Source organism: Lathamus discolor, chromosome 5 (genome assembly GCF_037157495.1).
Source record: "Lathamus discolor isolate bLatDis1 chromosome 5, bLatDis1.hap1, whole genome shotgun sequence".
Lineage (NCBI taxonomy): Eukaryota > Metazoa > Chordata > Aves > Psittaciformes > Psittacidae > Lathamus > Lathamus discolor.
The window spans coordinates 124,483,831-124,504,380 of record NC_088888.1 but is presented as its reverse complement, the minus strand read 5'-3'; the positions used below and the strand labels follow the sequence as shown (position 1 = coordinate 124,504,380).

The window sequence follows — 20,550 nt, the reverse complement described above, 5'->3', positions numbered from 1 at the left end:
AGGGAAAGGGAGTGGGGAAAGGAGAGGGGTAAAGGAGGAGGGGTAGGTGGGTGGGAGGAAGGCAGCAGCAGGGCTTTCCAGCTCACTCCTGCCTCCCTTGAAACTCGTCCCATTTTCCTTCCCTTTTGCAATACAACATCAACTGCAAGATGGTATTATACTGTAAAGTTCCATTCTCAGGCCATTTTCCTGGTTTTCTAATTCATATTGCATCCACCGTACATTACAGTAATCAATTAGTTTACTCTTTTGCATGCTCTGCCCAAACCGACCCTCCTTGCAGTGACTTAAAAAAACAACCTAATGGAGATGACTTAGGGACCAATGGCATTTTGTAAATACAAAGAGATCTCCAAAACATGCACACACACTTACCACTACGTTACAGGAATTATACAGACAGATGCTGATCCTGCAGCAGAAATACCAATACCATAACCACGTTTGCCGAACCTGCAGAGCTTTCGCTACTGTCTAACGGACGGCGCCTAGGCTTTTACCCCGAGAGCTCTCTAGCCCCAACCAAGCGCAGCTTTCACCGCGTCTAACAGGCAGGCTTTACTACTAGCCCAGCCAAACGCAGCTTTTCGCTGCGTATTACAGGCAGGCTTTTACCAGACCTAACCAAAGGTCAATACACCATACTTTTACAAGAAACCGGTTCTGTAACTTAAATAAAGCACCTTTCTTACCGTGTCAGAGGTCCGTCGTGAGCAGCAGAGGTCGGTCACGGTCGATGGCTCCCCGAGAATTTCTCGGTGCCGGCTGGAGCAGGGTCGAAACGCGATCCGCCTCAGCAATGCCCGCGAGGTCCCATCTGGGTCGCCAAAATGTTAGCGTAAGAATAAACACATAACCACCGGAATGGTTATATGAGGTGCTTTATTGCAGCGCTGGGAAACCAGGGGCACTCGCCCAAATCTGGCTTCGACCTCGTCACATCGCGTTCGCAATTTATACACTAAAATTTGGTTACTAATACATATTTAACACGGATTGCATCATTAACTACTACATATGTATCAAGGATTGCCACATCAGTCTATTACGACATCAGCCTCTTCTGCGCTTGCGCAGCCTCTTCTGGTGGTCGCATTGATGAAGTAAGGAGTCTTCCTCAGATGAAGTAAGAAGTCTTCCTCGCTCTGTCCTCCTTCACCTTTCTGTTCTTTGGATATATCCCAACCATTGTGTGGACGCCAGTATTGTCTTGTTCTTACTTGACTACCCTGGTGTGTCCATTAATTTCTACTTCGATAGACTTTCACAATACTTTTTAAATCTACCCGTATGCCCTTTACCGTATATAATTATGTTAGCTCTTACCACCTAGCCTACCATTGTTAACATTGGTTACTGAATAACTCTGGTACAAACTACAAACTGTACTGGAACATTACATTATTTCCAAACCCACACTACTGATTTATAAATTTTCAAATATAATAATTTCTAATGCTTAGTTATCGTAAAATTTTGCCTTTTTCTCTAACATTTCTGTGCTAGAAAGAGCGGGCAGGTGGTGCAGAAAGCCAATTTGGTTTCATAGTTTTGTTTGAACACACAGCCTGAAGCAGAATTATCCATAAATGAAAAGTAATTCCTAGTCCTGCTCCATCTCTGAGTCGAAAGCCTTTTATTTAGGCTACTAAAACATAAAGCCTGGTAGGCAGTGAGTGAACTCCGGTGAGTTTAAACTCAGTGAATAAGCTTTTCCCCACCCATTGGATGTTCTGAGATCCCAAGAAAGCTCATGTCACCTAGGAACAGGGGGGTGGTTCTTTCCATGGTAACATCATTGGGGTCAGCCCCAGCCTCCAGGAGAACACGGATGCTCTCCACAGAGCCACGGCGTGCTGCAAGGTGCAGTGCAGACATCCCTTCAAACGTCTTGCAGTTCACATAGTCATCAGACGGAGCTACAGGAGAGTAATGAAAGAGAAAAATGAGATTGTATTTAGCAATGGATTATAAACCACAGTGATTTTCTTCACATAACCCAGTTATTTGAGATCCGTGGCCTACAGTGTATGCACAAAAGTGTTGTTATCACCTCTTCCAAGCAGCAGTGTCAGTTATTGCTGGCCCTACGCAGATAACAGCTTTGGGCAGAGAAGGCAGAGTAAAATCCAGTGTCACTCACAGGCTTCAACGTGCCCATTTCTCTTTACTATGTAGAGTCAGTATCTAGGTGTCCTGGGTATAGCAGCAGCAGTGAGTTTTTCTCCTTAGCAGCTGGTGCAGCGCTGTGTTTTGACTTTTCAGCCTGGAAACAGGGCTGATAACACCAATGGTTTTAATTGTTGCTAAGTAATGTTTATTCTGGCCAAGGACTTTGTGAGTCTCATGCTCTGCCAGGGATGAGGGGAGGCCCGGAGGAAGCAGAGACAGGACACCTGACCCAAGCTAGCCAAAGAGGTATTCCATACCACAGCACGTCATGCCCAGGGAGGTAACTGGGAGTTACCTGGAAGGGTATGGGCTCTCTTTGGAGGGGATCGAACTCGTTCAGCAGTGGTATTGTATTCTCCTCCCTTGTTATTTTCTCTTAGCATTATTATCATTGGTGGTAGCAGCAGTGGTTTGTGTTATACCTTAGTTACTGGGCTGTTCTTATCTCAACCCATGGGAGTTACATTCTCTTGATTCTCCTCCCCATCCCTCCGGGAGCAGGGGGGCAAGGAAGGAAAGAAAGAGGGAGAAAGGTGGGGGGGAGTGAGTGGACGAGCTGTGTGGCTAGGTTTAAACCACGACACTAGGAAAACACACATACATTCACAAAACAACTAAGAATATGGGGAAAGAAATCTATTTGTTTTCATGGCAGTGTAATTTAGCAGAAAACCCCACTATTTCACATCACGTTTTCCTCACCTGCACGAACAAGCAGCCTCAGGCACTCACTCGAACCACGAGCTGCTGCTTCGTGGACTGGCACCCAGCCCCTGTTATCAGGAACGTCAATGCTGTACCCCTGCTTGACGAGTTTCCTCAGCACTTTAACGTTCCCTTCCCTGGCCGCCAGCCCCACGGCAGAACACCGATCCGAGTAGGCTTCCGTGAAATCCATCCCTGCGTTCGGCCAGCTCTGCGGGAGGAAGAAAGGGGCGGAGAGGAGGGAAAAGAGGCGCCTGTCAGCACAGAGTACGTATGAGGCCGGTTCGGTTTGTTCTGCAGCGGTTCGGGGGGGGCAGTAGGCACCCAGCGGCTCCCTGCACACAGCTCGGAGGGCTGGGGGTTGGATACTGCCCCGGCCAACAGCCACACCGCGAGGAGCCGGCTCCCGGCGGGGCCGCCCCCGAGGCAGTACGCAGGTCCGGGCCGTGCCGCCCGGCAGCGGGGCAGGCGGGCGGCCATGTGGGTGTTCGGCTACGGCTCCCTCATCTGGAAGGTGGATTTCCCCTACGAGCAGAAGATGGTGGGGCGCATCCTGGGCTACAGCCGCCGGTTCTGGCAGGGCAGCACGGACCACCGCGGCGTGCCGGGCAAGGTGAGGCGGGACACACCGACCTCCTTCCGCAACCCGCCGCGGGTGCGGAGCCCCGGCCTGCGCCGGGAGCGGCGGCTGCGGGGCCTCGGCCGCGCTCCTCCCGCGGCCACGCTTTTACCCTTGAATTAAGCCCCTCATGTGAGCAGCGGCCGCTTCCTGTTGCTCCTGGCGACTTCTGTACCGAGCAGGGGCGCAGTATTTCCGCTCTGATTTATCATCCATTTCATAGTGCCAAGAAGTGTTCCCTAAAGCTCAACAATTGCTTTTCTTCATAGAACCCAGCCTGGTTTGGGTTGAAGGGACCTTAAAGCTCCTCCAGCTCCAACCCCTGCCACGGGCAGGGACCCCTTCCACTGGAGCAGCTTGCTCCAAGCCCCTGTGTCCAACCTGGCCTTGAGCACTGCCAGGGATGGGGCAGCCACAGCTTCTCTGGGCACCCTGTGCCAGCGCCTCAGCACCCTCACAGGGAAGAGCTTCTGCCTAAGAGCTCAGCTCAGTCTCCCCTCGGGCAGGTTCAAGCCATTCCCCTTGGCCTGTCCCTACAGGCCCTTGTCAAAATGCCCTTCTTCTGTACTAGCAATTGAAAAAACCCAACAAATAACAAAATGAACTTCAAAGAGGAGGAGAATGGTAATAAAAATAACCACCAGTCCTTTTAATAGCTCAAAATTTACCAAGTTATTTATTATAGACATTAATCTCAGTAACTAAGGGTGAATACCTCAATGTGGGTGTCAGGCTTTGGACAGAAAGGTGAGTTAGCAAGGAAAGGCCGGAAGTGTTGATCTGAGCAACCACCTCACCAGGTTTGAGCCTTTCTACTTTCAAAAGAAAAGCCATGGAGGAGGAAATACCGTTTGGAAATAGGAAGAAAGTCACCCAGAAAAAGAAACTAGAATTCCAGAAGTGTTCCCAATTTAATGTAAATGTAGCTATTTAAAACACAGGAGTGAGAAGAGTCTTACTCCCCATTGAAAGCCTGTACCACCCTCCCAATACAGAAGGGCTGTGGCTGCTCTGTAATTCTAAAGAGCTCAACAAACGTTAAAGACACAATAGGTTACAGAAGTACCCAGCACTGGAGATGAATGAGGATGGGGCAGAGCTTTTAGGGCTGCAGATGCTGCTCAGGATGTACTGATCAGAAAGGCAAACTGATCACCATGTATAGAAACAGTCACTGCCACACAGCTCTGCAACAACGGGCACATGCTGACTGCTGGGTTTGTACCATGGAAGTGTTTTCCTAATGCTCCCTATGGCATCTAACCTGCACCCTGGTAGCTCCACTCTCAAATTGGCTTTAAAAGAGCTCCTTGTCCAGGAAAGGAGTAAGGATTCCACCTGCAGCCCTGATCCAGCTCTGAGGCAACAGCACAAGAGGGATGTGGAGCTGTTGGAGTGAGTCCAGAGGAGGCCACGGAGCTGCTGCGAGGGCTGGAGCAGCTCTGCTCTGGAGCCAGGCTGAGAGAGCTGGGCTGGGGCAGCCTGGAGAAGAGAAGGCTCCTGAAGGGGAGACCTGAGAGCAGCTCCAGTGCCTAAAGGGGCTGCAGGGAACCTGGAGAGGGGCTTGGGACAAGGGCCTGTAGGGACAGGCCAAGGGGAATGGCTTGAACCTGCCTGAGGGGAGACTGAGCTGAGCTCTTAGGCAGAAGCTCTTCCCTGTGAGGGTGCTGAGGCGCTGGCACAGGGTGCCCAGAGAAGCTGTGGCTGCCCCATCCCTGGCAGTGCTCAAGGCCAGGTTGGACACAGGGGCTTGGAGCAAGCTGCTCCAGTGGAAGGGGTCCCTGCCCGTGGCAGGGGTTGGAGCTGGAGGAGCTTTAAGGTCCCTTCAACCCAAACCATTCTCTGATTCCATGATATTTTCTGCTGGGCCAAGCTGGAATTCAGGATAATACTCACAGAGTGACTGTCATTGCACAGATATTTGGCATCTTGCAAAATGCCCACACGAGGTTACTACCCACAAGTATACTTGATTTTAAGAAGCTGAGACACATGTATTTCTGCTCTGGTCAAGATCATAACCCAGAACCATCATCTGCAGGTGTACAGGGCCTTAAAACAAAACACACACACGCACCCATACATTGTTCTATTTCAGTGCTTGTTTGGATAGACTGAAGACACAACTCACTATTTATCTAAATGGTTAATGCACTGATGTTTTATATAAAACACTTAGCATTAACAAAATACACTTTCTCTCAGCATCAACCAGTTAATGTCTTTTGTATTCCTGCAGTCCATGAGTTGTTACTCCTACTTGCAAGACAAAGAGGCTCCCTCAGTGCATGCTGAGAGGATATGGAGCCAAGACCTCTGATTTCACCAGGCCACTATAAAATCTCTACAGTCCTTGACATTAGAGATGAATTGAATCTCCTGTGCGTGAGCTACTGGTCAAACTGCTCCTTAAGTACTATCACATTTCAAAGAACAGTAATAAAATAGTAGCCAACAAGCACTAAAAAGCCTAAAAGCACTGGCTGCTCCAACATTCCAGGGTCTGCAAACAAAACCACACGGAGCACTTTCAGGTACAATGGCTGGAAGCTGGTAGAGCAGGACATGGTTGACCTTCTAATTGTACTTTGAACTGCTCAATTCATACTCTAATAAGATGGTTAATGAGTTATAAAGAATAATTATGGGACCATATTTTACAGCTTACAGGATGTTGAATTTGAAAGAGCATATGGCAACTTATGCATTAGATGTAATTAAAACCAAGATTTTCAGAGGATTATTCTGAATAGTACATTACAGCAGCTTGAGTTTTACCAGGCAAAACCAGTGCTCCCTGCAAAATAATGTTGTGGGCTTCTTACTGAATAAATAAGAAAAAAGTTTTCATAAATAGCAAATTCCAATTTTTTTAGTGCAAGCTTCAGAAAAAAACAGCAACAGAAACACAAACCTGCGCGATTCACACGAGCTTTCTCAGACATTAAAGAGTTTGCTTTTGCATGGAAGAGCAGGGAGGTATAAATGAATTCAAGGGTTACAGCTGTTATTATCACAGTGTGGTCTGAACCACACTAACAGCTTGCTGCTGCCAGACCAGTGACGTTTGGCTTCCCCTCCTCTCACTCCCCCCATCCCAGCTCAGACCACTCACTTTAGCCTCTCTCCTTGGTCCGACACCGGCTCTCACTTGGCTGCACAGCACATCTGACATCTGGGAGTCTCACGCTAGCAGCATTCCCAGTCCTGCTTAGGAAAAATCCCAGGGAAACTCAATGCCACGATGAACACAGCTCCAGCTGTCTGCTACCACTGTCCAAATGTGTCCAGACAGATACCCCATGGGTATCTGCACACAAAGACTTATCGCATCAACCTGAGGTGGAATCAGTTTAAGGTAATGAAGGGCTTTTAGTTTGTTGGAAGTGAATGGGGGAAGAAAGGAGGTTGGACTGGAGGACCTGCAGGGGTGCCTTTCCACCTCTGTGATCCCCTGCTTTACCCTGGATGGCTGCCTTTGAGGGGGCTATAGAGGACAGAGAAAGGCTCCTGTCACCCCCTAAGAAGCCACAGGAAAAGGACATAGAAAAGGCCACCCTTTGGCAAAATAAGCTGATGCTTTTAAAGAAACCAGTTATTACATTCCTACTTGGTAATAAACTTATATCTGCCTTTCTGAAAACAACCTGAAGAGGTAGTCAAGATACAGTTCTTTCTAAGGTCAAATTTCCTTTTATTCCAGATACAAAAGTCAATGGATTCATCTATCAGTAAATATTTAGTTATTTCAGTAGCTGAGCAGTTTATGGTGCCACTGAGAACAGGAAGAGTGGAAGATCTTACTCCAGTTTACCCCAGTACTTCACTTCCATTCAGTATTTAGGCTTCAGCAACAATCATTCCTGGTGATAAAGAGTAAGCTGCTTCCCACCACAGAACGTGTCTTTAATCCACAATTTACAAGATCTTAGGGACCAGTTTTGAGTGCACATATGAAGGAAGTATCTATGGCTATGGAAATACTTCCCAAAAGGAACACCCGAGTTACTGTGATTAATCATGGTAACAGACCTGTTTCCTTGGAGTACTCAAATAGCAATCATTCAGTATTAATTTAGTTTTGTTGCCTTATTTTATCAATCAGGTCAGGAGTAGATGGCTGATGTGGGGAGAGACCTGGCATAAAACCCACAGCACCTCAGAGCTTCTAAATAAAGAGCCTTTAAGACTATAAAAGACCTGAATAAGTAGTGTCTACAGTTGGTGGTATCTAAAAGTGCTCTGCAAAAAAACCCTAGATTTCCTGTTTGGCTTGCAGCTGATAACTGTGTAGGAGAAAACCCCATGCTTACAGTACTATTCTGTGATTCTATGAGGGCGACAAGCCCAACTACAGACTTATTAAACACAAAAGCATGGACATGGCAGTGAAATTGCCTTAAAGATTGAAATGTAGTCACCTAAGACTCAAAATTACTCAAGACTAACTGAAAAGCATTCAAGTGCGTCCCATTCAGATCATCTTCGTCACTCCCAAGAAAATGAATTTCCATCCTATACTAAAATTGAATGTTGATAGCTCTGCTTTCCCCACCTCAAATCAGAGGCATTTGTACACTTGCAAAAAATCTGATGTCAAGATTAGCAGTTTTAAACTACAAGTGTAGCTCTCCATAGGGTATTATGTTTTAAAATTGTATTCTCCAGGTTATACGACAAATTTCAACAGTTTTCAGTATTTACATACTGGGTTCTTACTCTTCCAGCAAGTAGTAACTCACTGGCAAAACAAGCCATTACCAAGATATCCTCCCTCTGCCCAGTCAGGAAGAATGAGCTGGAATGGGGAAAAGGCGAAAATAGTCTTTTGCACAGTAAACTTCTTTTTTCAACTTAGAATAACCTGGTGCTTACTAAGAATTACTAGCAGGTTTCTTTGCTGTGTGTTTTCAAACCATCTAAGTAGTTAGGAGCTTATAAACCTAGAAGTTGCCATGTGTCATAGTGTGCGATTAACACTTTGTAGAATCCAGTTAGTGCAAACCAGGCCAGAAGTAGCGATACCTGGCTTAGTTCTACACTAGGATGATTTCTGTTGTTGTTCTCCATGCATGTACATAACCTTTTTGACTACAAGTGAGGAGGTTCTCCTCATTGTCACTCCAGAAAGTAAAATCATGACTTAGTGCTGTGGAGAAGCAACACAACTGAGACAGACGTGCTCCTCAAGGATAGTTTTACATTAATGAATTATTGGCACTGTTTTAAATGGGGATAGAATTGAGTAAGGAGAGCACAAGCAAAGCAAGGCCATTCAAAAACTTTCTGTTTCTGCCTGCCCTTAATTTAACTTCCATGTTGCTGCCATCTTCCACTCAGAATTTCACATTCTATTTATCTAAAACAAATCAAAAGCTATGCTCAGAAAGTATTTATCCTGGATCTCAAAGAACAGACCTTACTGAGATGGTCCTGGATTAGTTCTCTGACCCTTCATTACTCTTCAGTGTTTCTTGGTTTGGTTTGGCTCAGGATTTAGGGTAAAAGCCTCTAACTAAACTACTCTCTTTCATTGTAGCCTGGAAGAGTTGTGACTCTGGTGGAAGATCCTGAGGTACAGTACTCCTGTTCTGTCTCTGTAGTGTACCGAATGTCCTGTTGCATTTCCAGCCTGTGTAGTAAGTCTCTTCATTTTTGCTTCTCTACAAGCAAATAACAGAGTTATCTTTAGTGCAGTGTAAAGTTCCCTCAAAATTTCTTGGTGTAACACCAGTGACTCTTGATCATTTCAAATAAATCAATAATTCCAAATGAAGAAACTGGAAATACTCTGGGTCTGTCACTACCAAAGGTATATTGAAAGTATTTTCTGGAGTAGTCACTTCAGCTGTCCAGTTGGAACATGCAGAACTTCACTTTCAGGATAGGTATAGTGCTGACAATACACCAATAGTAGACCCTAGATGTTTGTCAGAACTGTAATTTTGCCTTCCCAAAATCAACTGAAAAAAATCAAGACTACCTTTCAATGATGAAAAAGGAGATATTCCTTGCTTCATTGTTTCACTACACAGATAAAATGCTTAAGGAATTAAACACCACAAGTCTGTGTTTGCTTTTACATAATATTGTGAAATTAGCTCCCATTGAGAGAAAATGGTCACTGGCCTGAGTGTACCATTCTCAATGATCATAAAAATCACAGAATCCCAAACTGGTTTGTATTGGAAGAGACCTTAACGCTCATCCAGCTCCAACCCCTGCCACAAGCAGAGACCCCTTCCACTGGAGCAGCTTGCTCCAAGCCCCTGTATCCAGCCTGGCCTTGAGCACTGCCAGGGATGGGGCAGCCACAGCTTCTCTGGGCACCCTGTGCCAGCGCCTCAGCACCCTCACAGGGAAGAGCTTCTGCCTAAGAGCTCAGCTCAGTCTCCCCTCGGGCAGGTTCAAGCCATTCCCCTTGGCCTGTCCCTACAGGCCCTTGTCCCAAGCCCCTCTCCAGGTTCCCTGCAGCCCCTTCAGGCACTGGAGCTGCTCTCAGGTCTCCCCTTCAGGAGCCTTCTCTTCTCCAGGCTGCCCCAGCCCAGCTCTCTCAGCCTGGCTCCAGAGCAGAGCTGCTCCAGCCCTCGCAGCAGCTCCGTGGCCTCCTCTGGACTCACTCCAACAGTTCCACGTCCCTCTTGTGCTGCTGCCCCAGAGCTGGATCAGGGCTGCAGGGGGGTCTCCCCAGAGCGCAGCAGAGGGGCAGGATCCCCTCCCTGAGCTGCTGCTCACGCTCTGGGGTAGAGCCCAGCAGATGGTGGGGTTCTGGGCTCAAGCACACACTGAAGCTGGGTCATGGGGAGCTTCTGTTCACCCAGCATCCCAAGTCCTTCTCCTCAGGACTGCTCCATCCATTCAAATCCATCTTACCCATTTCTAATTCTGTTTGATAGTAAAGGCAGCACCTTACAAGTAACCACTAGGGTTAGTTCTAGGGCTCTTACCCCCAGAAAGCCCTCAGCTGGACTGCTCACCATCTGGGACAAGAGCCTTCTGCTAGGCTGGGGGAGCCTAGGGCAGCTGTTGCAGGATGCACCTCAAATGCAATGCTTTCCCACTTCCTGCTGTCTGCTGGGTTCATGCTGTATTCTGGCCCCTTGCTTGTATGGCTGTGATGATTGCGTCCTTCCAGCCTCGCTGCTCACCAGGAGAGGGAATCCCTGCATGTACTAGTGCTTCAAGGGGGGATGAGAGGGAAGAAAGGATGGTGTGGTAGCAGAGGGAGGGCAAGGCCACACAACACCAGGCCACATGACATGGAAGACATGTATTTTGGTAGTCATTTAGTTTTGATTTATACTTGCTTATCTATATAATCAATAAGCCTCTTGCTGCCATACCCACCTATTCCCCTGACACAACAGCCACCAGGAGAGGTAAGTTTAGCACAATTGAAATCTGCAGCTGTTATTTGCAGTTAGCAAAAGCAGCAGAATGCAGTGCCCTGTCTCTCACTGTGTATTTCTGTACCTTTCTAGTCAGGGGTTTCACATCACTGTACTGCTGGGTACCATTATGTTATGCAGGCACCTATAGAGACAAAGAATGGTTGTGTTTGCTGTCACTCAGTTAGTATTGTTAAGCAAACTTATTTGTTCCCATAGAAACTTGTTTAGCAAACCAGTTTTGCTTGGTTGGGCTTTTAATCCTTTTCTCCAGAATCTGGTGTGGCCACATCATCTCCCTTTACACATCAACATCAAATGATACAACAAATCATTTGCTTTCATTTCAGTTACTCATTCTACCTTATGCTGAAGGTATCTTAGCAGACTGTAGCAGTTACTCCCCTGTGCATGCACACTAAGAGCAGCAGTGGTCCTTTCAGTGGCAAAGCTCCGTGCTAACCTGTGTGTCCTTTTCCACTAGTGATACACATAGCACAGCTTGGAAACATCTCATCTACAGAGTTAATTCTACTTGTTCTACCTGAATTTCTTTGCCAGTTAAGAGGAAACCACCCACAAAAACACAATCATGTTCCCTATCTGGTTTCTGGATTATAATTCCCATCACCTGAAACAGGAATCCCCTATCCTGAAAACTAAATGAATGAACTAGCAGCACTTGTCTGCTCTAATCCCTGTCTCCACCACACCCACATGTATGTTGCTGTCAGCACCAAAGCAGGTCTGAATGGCAGATCTGACACCAGAGAATAAAATGCGCAGAAGAGGCTGGTTTTAAAACTAATACATTTCATGTGTGCAGCTGGAGGGATACCAAGTCACAGAATCAACCAGGTTGGAAAAGCCCTTTAAGCTCACCCAGTCCAACCGTTCTCAGCACTGCCAAGGCCACCCCTGCCCCATGGTACTGAGGCCTCGTCTCCATGGGGTGTGAACACCTGCAGGGCGGGTGCCTGCAGCCCTGCCCTGGGCAGCCTGTTCCAATGCTGAGCACCCTCTGGGGCAGGAATTGTTCCTCAGCTCCATCTAAACCTGCCCTGGGGCAGCTTGAGGCCGGTTCCTCTTGTCCCATCCCTCGTTCCTTGGGAGCAGAGCCCAGCCCCTCCTGGCTCCATCCTCCTGTCAGGCACTTGTAGGGAGCCATCAGGTCCCCCATGAACCTTCTCCAGACTAAACCCCCCAGGTCTCTCAGCTGTTCCCCATCACACTTGGGCTCCAGGCCCTGCACCAGCTCTGTAGCCCTTCTCTGGACCTGCTCCAGCACCTCAGTATCTCAAGATGCTGAGGGGAAGCAGGGAACCCATTTGTGTACTCATTACATCAAATGCTGTAACCAGCTACAAAAGATGTGTAGAAAATGACTCTTGATTTTTTAATTATTTTTTAATAAACTGCCTTTGACCAGTATGTGGTCTGAATGCAAAATCCAACACTCATGAATTAATACCATCACCCCAGCACTGTCTGGGATCATGACTGAATACTGAAATCCAGTGTAGGGATAAAAAAACCCCAACACCACACCACAGAACAAAGCAACAACAAAACACACACCTTAACTGCTTTGCCATCATTACTGTAGCACTGATGCAGACCAGTTTAACTGCAGAAGAATCCCCATTTGATGTTGCCAGCAGACAAAAGAAACTATCATTCACTGTACAACAGCACTGGTAAGAAACACCCTGTAGCTGTCAGTGGATAATGGACCATCGTCACTTCTCTATGCTACTTCAAAACAAAACCCCCACGTACATCTCTTCCTACACAGATCTGACTGATTTATAGAAGACTTGGTAGGAGAGTATAACTAATCCACACCACAGTCAGATAACACCTCTGAGAAAGTATTTATGAAGAGGATAGAGAAATACTCAGATTCTCAAGGACAATCATGAAATTTAACCTCACTGTTTGCTGAGGTGCTGGATATGCCCCATTTCATTATGCAAAATGAAGGTTCATCTCTCAGCTTGCTCTTCTCTGATTCAGTTTCAGTGCAGTAAGATCCCTGCACTCACCCCTCCAAGTGTGACAGATGTAGGTGACACTCGGGTCCTTAGACATGAAACTGCAACTAAACAGTGTGAGGGCCTGATCAAAATTCCTTCAAATTTGGCACTATTTAAAATTTTAATTTTCAGATACAAACTTATCTTCCTGACCTAACAAAACCTTTTTGCCAGCACCTGAGTAGCCTGTGCCAAGGCTATTTACTGCTTCAAATTTAATGGTCACAACAAATTACTTTGTAAGAAAGGCCTCCGCAACAGCAAGAAAGTGGATGATCAATCTGTAAATTACCCTTTTAGTTTGGGACTCTCTCCAGAAACAGTGTGAGCTATAAAAGGACTGAAAATGGAAGAAAATTAATGTATTTAAGAGAGTTTTACCTAAATGATAGAAATGCATTGATTTTTGAGTATCCTTTTAAACTCTGCTTGGATTTTCTCCTCTTCTGTCCTGCAACAGGGGTGTGTATGGGGTGTTGCTTACAGACTGCCACCTGGACAAGAATGTGAAGTAAAGGCATACCTGGACTTCAGAGAGAAAGGAGGTTACAGGACTACAACTGTCATTTTCTACCCCAAAGACTCCTCAGTAAAGCCATTTGATGTCCTGCTCTACATTGGCACCTGTGACAACCCTAACTACCTTGGGCCTGCTCCTCTGGAGGAGATTGCAGAACAGATTCTGAATGCAGTTGGTCCTAGTGGAAGAAACACAGAATACCTGTTTGAACTTGCCAGTTCCATTAGAAACCTCGTACCAGAGGATGTAGATGAGCATCTCTTCTCATTAGAAACACTCGTAAAGAAACTCTTAGAAAAGCATCAAAACCTGAACAATCTATAAATAGTTGTCATGGTTTAAGCCTGAACCCAGGACAATAGTTTATTTCTTTTAGTGATCTTACTTCACCTTCAGAGGAATGGTTTCATTGCACAATGGGTATATGACTTGGAGGCATGTTTCTCTGTACTATGCTATCTTATTTTAATATTCAGAATAGTAGTTGGTCATTAAAATACACCATTACTAAAATAATTCTTTCAGGAGCCAATAGAAAGGGGAGCAGGGGAAGTGTTTTATTTAGGTTTCAATTTGGTATATTGGGGTTTTAGCCAAAGACTACATCTTTCTGAAAAGCTCAAGAGAACTCTTTGAAGATTTTAATTATGATTTCAGGTTTAAAAGAAATATTTAAGAGTATTTTTAAGATGAAAGTCTGCATTTAAATACAACTCCCATTGATTTAAGTGAGAGTTCTTTCTGATTCCAGAGCAAAGGTGAGGGGCCCTGTGCAGCTGAAGAGATAAACGTTAAGTAAGAGTTGTAAATTGCATAGTAAGTGCACAATAGAACATTTACCTCATCAATGTTCAGCTTCACTGAAATTAAGTTATTCCACTGAATTAGTCACTTTACCCTTTACATATTAATTTGTCCTTAAACACAGAGGATAAACCTTTCTTATTGTCAAGGGAATACTTCTTTCCCTTGGCTCATGTCAAACCCCTGAAAGCCAAAGCACAGGAGACTTGGACACAAACAAGCCATAACTTATCAGTGCCTCCTTTTAGTTTCTAATATAAAGAATAAAGCCAAAGTGTTAAAATTCAGAGTATGACTTGAAGTCACAATGCAGCAAGAATGTTCAGAAACTCTCATCTTTGTTACCTGGCTTTAGATGCTGTTGTAACCCATCTTTTAAAGAAATCACCCGTGTCTGAGGGTAGACTTTAAGCCAGTACTTTTCAACTGCTGTTACAGGGATTCATGGACAAAAGGTACTTAAGAAAGGAACCCTCTTTCCAGTGCGTTGTACAGGCATCCATAGGAAGAGGGTTGGGAAGCCACCAATTCAGGCTGGCAGGTTTACTTCACGCAAAACAGAAGCAAATGGAGTTTCCGTCCAACAAGGCCTTGTTTTGCTTCTCAGAAATCTAAGTTATTTTTGTTCATTTTTAACAAATGTATATTTTTGTATGTTAATATAGGAAAGGTTCTGTTTCAAATGCCACATAACGTCAAATGTTCTCACACAGAGAATGTGTGTTTAGCAGCAGCTTAGAAGCCTGTATTTTGTATCAAAGATTGGAAACCCTGTATTATTCTACTATACAGGTTGTCCCTTTCTCTTCTTTACATTTTCTTGTTTTATATTTGTAATTGCTTGAAAATATCAGGATTATCAGAGTAAGAAGCTGTTCTCCTTTTACTTGGCCACCTATAAAAGCCAACAAGAACACAGATGAATGTTAACAGGAAACATTTGGGAAAGGCAGTTGGATGAGTAGAAAATAAGATCCTAAAATTCAAACCTAAATTTGAGATAATTATACCAGTTATAATATTTAACCAAAAAGCTGGATTTTTTACATACCAGATTATGATTTTAGGGTGTCTCTGGCATCTCTTAAGCATTGATCCATTGTGGGGGGGAAACAGAAGCTTTTAGAAGCCACTACTCACTATTGATAGTTGAATGCCACTATTTTAAGAGTACCTGATGGGGATATCACTTGATGGGCTACTCTACACTGCAGAAGCAAATCCTCTTGATTGTATTGGCAAAGTAAGTCTATGTACTGAGCCCCCATTTTTCTGTTAGGATATGAGTTATTTGCAAACTGATGGAATATCCTTTGAAGGTCTTGATTCTCCACTGCACTGTGCTGGTTTAAGGCTGATGTAACTGAGTGGAAAAGCAACCCCAGTGGTAGAGGAGAGGAGCTGGATATGAACTTCCAGGATAATAGCCCTCAAGATTCCCAAAGCTGGAACTGAATTACTTCATGCACCAAAGATGGACAGTGACAACCATCACCCAAATCAGCATTAATGAACATGTTCCTTTACACATGTATTTATGCACCTGGACTTAAAAAGTAACTCTTTAAGTGTTGCTGGATACTTAACTGTTACCAAAACCAGTTATATGTGATTTATTGCAAGGATATTTAAGTGTTTAAAAGAATAGTACCCTCAGAAAACCCAACCAACAACAGCACTTCCTTTCTCGTGCTTACTTCAGATTTAAGAAGCTGTAGTAAAGTTAAAACACGTAGAATGGCATATCCACTCCTACAGTTCTTTCCTCAAAGTCTTATCCTTGTTCTTTAAAACAGGGCAGGGGATGCTTCCACTCACTATGATCCCAAAACATCAGTGATGATTCCCTCTTTAATTATTTAAGCACTCTGTTGGGGCATTGTGATTATGTATGGCTCTCCATTCTGTATCTTTCATTATATTACTGGTTCATCTCTTTTCCTGATTCACAGGAATTGCAGCAATATCTGTAATAAAACATTGCAGTTTGTGCATACAACTCCAGTACAATAAAAGTGCATCACATTTACTAATGGTGTTGGAGAAGGATTTCCAGAACTGTTTATTTAAAGGGTACCCATGGGAGGATGGACATCAATTTGTGTCCTACTTCATCTTGTTAGAAAGTGCTGTTAGGTCTCATGGTGAAAAACAATATACAAGAGCTGGCTACTATTAGGCAGTCTTGAACTGTGTCAGCATTAGGGGTTAATTACAGCACTGGAAATACACATTCGTTCTTGTTGTGTGGGGTTTCAGCCACAACTCTGCCCACAGTTTCAATCCCCAACAAAAGCCCAGTTTGCTTTCAGGTCTGTTGTCACAAAAATCAGGATACATTTTTTATGTGCCATATATGCTGAATGTTCTCACTAAATCTAGATTTGTGGCAACTTACAGAGATTTTAGATGCATTTTCACTGTACAACCACATACAAAAAGTTACCCCTAAACTTGGTTCCAAACAAATTCTAAGGCCATTTGTAAGAAAAGGAACTTGTCCAGCAGTTGGTCATGATACACCCTCCCTGTGATGCCGAAACGGGTCACACCACTGGGCAGTATGTACACTGATGTAGCTATAAATTCTCTTGGAATCTCCCAAATAAAAGTTCTATGTTAATTTAAGTTACACGGGAATCAATCTCTGTGAATATATCAATCTATAACCTGAATATGCAACATTTTACTTCCTTTTTGTGTCTAGCCTTGATAATAAGCCTGCTTCAGACCCACTGTGACTGAACTGACAAAAATAATGTGTCATCTGACTTAATTGTAGACTTCTGTAAGCAGATTTGCACTTCTTAACACAAGAAAACTCGTGGAGAAGGGAAATCAAGCCATTCTGTAATTACCAAATGCTTTGTAGGATCCCCGGTATGATTTTTGTCTTTCCTTCTTCAACCATTTATCTGCTCTGTGCTACTCATAGATGAGCAAACAACAAAGCTCTGATGGGACCGGTCTAACCTGTTCCAATTTGGAAACCATGCTGGACATTCAGGTGTGTGTGTATATATATATATATACACACACACACAGAGAGCCCTTGGAGTTATTTTATACACATACACCTTTGTATTTGCTTTTATCCATTGGTTCTGCTTAACAGCTTTGTGCATAAACTGATTACCAAAGTTTGATTATCATAGGCCTTTTCAGATCAAAACTCTCATGCTCTCACTACACAAAAAAGGAATTGTTAATGATTTCTTTGCTTTTGCATCACTCCATCTTTAGTCCCACTTCCATGCTCTCAAATCTTGGTTTTTTTCCTATGAGGATAGATAAAGACCAGGCTGCTCTCTAGAAACTAGAACCTGAAGAAAGTCCTTCAAAAAGGTAACTAAGGTGCAGTTCAGTCTCACAGAAGAATGCAGTGTTTGACAATTGTTAAGTTACTTTAATACACTCAGTAAAACAATCTTCAGCACAAATGCAAGAATGACTGTGTCATGCTGCAGCTCTTTAGCAGCTGACAGGAAAACTTATGTTGCTCCAATTCTGAACAGTTCAGGCAATGGCAAGAAGCATAAGAAAACACGTACTTGTTGCCTCTTACAAGCAGGAAAAACCCCAACAAACAGGAACATTTTGAAGACCACTTGTCCTTAAAAGCTAAAGCAACAATAGTGATTGCAGCATCGCCCATCAGTATTATATCACTATTGTATATCACCATTTCCTGAAGTTTGTCATGTTTAACTCCAATTTGTAACCCTTCCTTCAGGTGTGCATGTGGATGCAGGCTATACTCAAGCTAAGGAGCAGATGATGTTGAAGAAATCCAACTGCTCCAGCTCTCCCACCCGATCTATTCCCGTGTATCTGCTCTCTGTAACACAAATACTCTTATGAGGTGGTTTTCCGCTCTGTTCAGCCATGCTACAGAGTGGCAGAGGGGATGCAAGCAGGCAGCAGGAGAGCAAGCCTTGCATCTTGACTTACTACTATATAATTATCACAAGATTAGGAACACGCTGTCTTTCCCAATAAATCAGGCTTTTCTAACAGTCTTCTACAAGAGCTGAGCATTGACTACACTCATTTTGATTACCAACTGCAGTACAACCCTGATTATTCCAACTTTACATGCTCTCAGTATTCCTACATTGATTTCCCTGCTTCTCCAGCTTTTTATTTAAGGAGGTTTCCTTTAACTGTTGCTCTCCCTTGTTGTCTCAAACGAAGGCCTTGCCTGCATCCTTCTGGCCCTTCGCAGTTTGTGTCTCTTCTCTGCAGGTATTCTAGCACTTTCCTCAAACCGTGCACGTCCTTGGGCTGGAAGAGGAATTTGCTCCCAGCTCTATCTACTTTGGCACCAGCTTAAGCAGGAAAAGATAACACAATTACATCCTTAAACAAGAAAATAATGGCAGAAAAGCTCAAAATATTGATTAGACACAATTGCAGCCATTTAGCAAATTTTAACCTATCTCATCTATATTATCCCCATCTGGAAATGGTTCTTCTGACCAGGGCACAAGTCATCCAAGGGATTACAAACTATTTACTTAAACAGTTCACTATTGACCAAACCAGCCAATTTTGAAACGGTGAGGTATACAGGAATGATTTGTGTCAGCAACTTAGGAGTTCTTGTCGCCATTGCACTTTGTGTGGAATCGGAACCCCTTGTGACCACTGGACCATGTGTGGGATGTATAAGAATGATCATGATTATGATAAATGTTCCTGTCAATACAATGATGAGAGAGAAGAAGAATCAAAGGAATAATCCCTCTTACTCAACCGCTTTGTTTTTCAAAGGGTGCTTTGTTTAACTGCTTGGAGCCGCTTTGCTGTTTAATGAGTGCTTTGATTAACTGCTTGGATTCTTTAAGGGGGTTAGGTAACTGAGAGATAGCTACATCCTGTTACAGGATAAGCACCCAGATAAGGAATGGAATTTATGGGGCTAAGATGGTGGTTAAGCTTGTGATGGACATCTCCCCGTTAATGAATTACCAAGAAGTTCAGCAACATCTTCACCAGAGAAAGACTCCAGCAACAAGAAAAGAATAATGGAAAGGGGCCACGTCGGCATCCGGGTACAGAAGAAGGGATTGGCTGAGACCCTGGACCAAGAAGTATAAGAGACTAGACCCCAAAGACCCCGGTGTGTGTCTCTGGTGAGCAGAGACTCCTCGGCGCACCCAGCGCTGCTTGCTTATTGCCTCTCGATATTAATCAATTGTAATAAACATAATTAAACCAGATCATGGCCAAGACAGAGTTTTTATAACAAAACTAAGCATCAAAGTGCAATGAAACATGGCCTGGAACATAACATCATAAACCAAACCACCTCAATTCACCACACAACATCCAGAGTTAACCTTCTCCATCACCACTGGCATGTTTCCTGGAATCATGGGCTTCCTTTCCCTCTATATACTCCTCTCACTAAATATTTCAGAAATTAGGGGGGTTTAAGGCTTAAGAATCGCTATACACAGCCACAACACTGCCACTATCCGCATATGTCACCCCATCACCAACTGCAAAGCAGACAGCAAAACTGCCCCACATTTCTCCTTCCTCTAGAATAATGGAACCCCAGCCTGGTTTGGGTTGGAAGGGACCTTAAAGCTCCTCCAGCCCCAACCCCTGCCACGGGCAGGGACCCCTTCCACTGGAGCAGCTTGCTCCAAGCCCCTGTGTCCAACCTGGCCTTGAGCACTGCCAGGGATGGGGCAGCCACAGCTTCGCTGGGCACCCTGTGCCAGCGCCTCAGCACCCTCACAGGGAAGAGCTTCTGCCTAAGAGCTCAGCTCAGTCTCCCCTCGGGCAGGTTCAAGCCATTCCCCTTGGCCTGTCCCTACAGGCCCTTGTCCCAAGCCCCTCTCCAGGTTCCCTGCAGCCCCTTCGGGCACTGGAGCTGCTCTCAGGTCTCCCCTTCAGGAGCCTTCTCTTCTCCAGGCTGCCCCAGCCCAGCTCTCTCAGCCTGGCTCCAGAGCAGCAGCTCCGTGGCCTCCCCTGCCCTCACTCCAGCAGCTCGCTGCAGAGGCGGCACAAGGCAGTAGCTCCCGAGCCACCACCACTACGGCACTTTTAAATGGCACCGGAACGAGCGCGACCGCAGCTCTTACCCTCCACCAGCGAGCCCTCTCCTCAGCGCACCGGCACCCTCCACCCGCAGGACCGCGGGGAGGCTTTACCCGAGCCGTCAGCGGCCCCGGAGCCCCCCCGACGTGAGGCGCAGGGCTGGGGTTTCCTCACGGAGCCGGCTCCCCTCAGCCGCTCCCTCCCTCACCGCCGTCTCCCGCCGCAGCCGCGGGTGCCCCGGATGTTGATGCGCGG

At 45.2% G+C, this 20,550-nt stretch overlaps 2 protein-coding genes across 4 annotated transcripts in view; one reads left to right on the top strand and one right to left on the bottom strand.

Moving 5' to 3' along the window:
- The window catches only part of ASB3 (ankyrin repeat and SOCS box containing 3), a 38,650-nt gene extending 18,104 nt beyond the window's left edge, over positions 1-20,546 (bottom strand). Inside the window, exons 1-4 of one of the 3 annotated variants that reach the window (XM_065682528.1) lie at positions 20,340-20,546; positions 6,612-6,703; positions 2,875-3,088; positions 1,761-1,919 (exon numbers count right to left, since the gene is read on the bottom strand). In XM_065682528.1, coding sequence (XP_065538600.1) covers positions 1,761-1,919; positions 2,875-3,088; positions 6,612-6,671 — 433 coding nt within the window. In that variant the 5' untranslated portion in view covers positions 6,672-6,703; positions 20,340-20,546. The remainder of the gene's footprint in view (positions 1-1,760; positions 1,920-2,874; positions 3,089-6,611; positions 6,704-20,339) is intronic. The other 2 variants (XM_065682529.1, XM_065682530.1) reach the window with 2 other exon arrangements.
- Positions 3,076-16,273, top strand: CHAC2 (ChaC glutathione specific gamma-glutamylcyclotransferase 2). Its single transcript, XM_065682533.1, has 3 exons — positions 3,076-3,490; positions 9,036-9,071; positions 13,381-16,273. The coding sequence occupies exons 1-3, from the start codon at positions 3,356-3,358 to the stop codon at positions 13,762-13,764; spliced, it is 555 nt and encodes a 184-aa protein (XP_065538605.1). The 5' UTR covers positions 3,076-3,355; the 3' UTR covers positions 13,765-16,273.
- Positions 20,547-20,550: the final 4 nt, after the last annotated feature.

Bases quoted from the DNA above. Each gene is read 5' to 3' on its own strand.
- CHAC2 (XM_065682533.1), top strand. From the start codon at position 3,356: ATGTGGGTGTTCGGCTACGGCTCCCTCATCTGGAAGGTGGATTTCCCC. The intron at 3,491-9,035 runs GTGAGGCGGGAC...CTTTCATTGTAG, and splicing joins ACCGCGGCGTGCCGGGCAAG to CCTGGAAGAGTTGTGACTCT. The intron at 9,072-13,380 runs GTACAGTACTCC...GTCCTGCAACAG, and splicing joins CTCTGGTGGAAGATCCTGAG to GGGTGTGTATGGGGTGTTGC.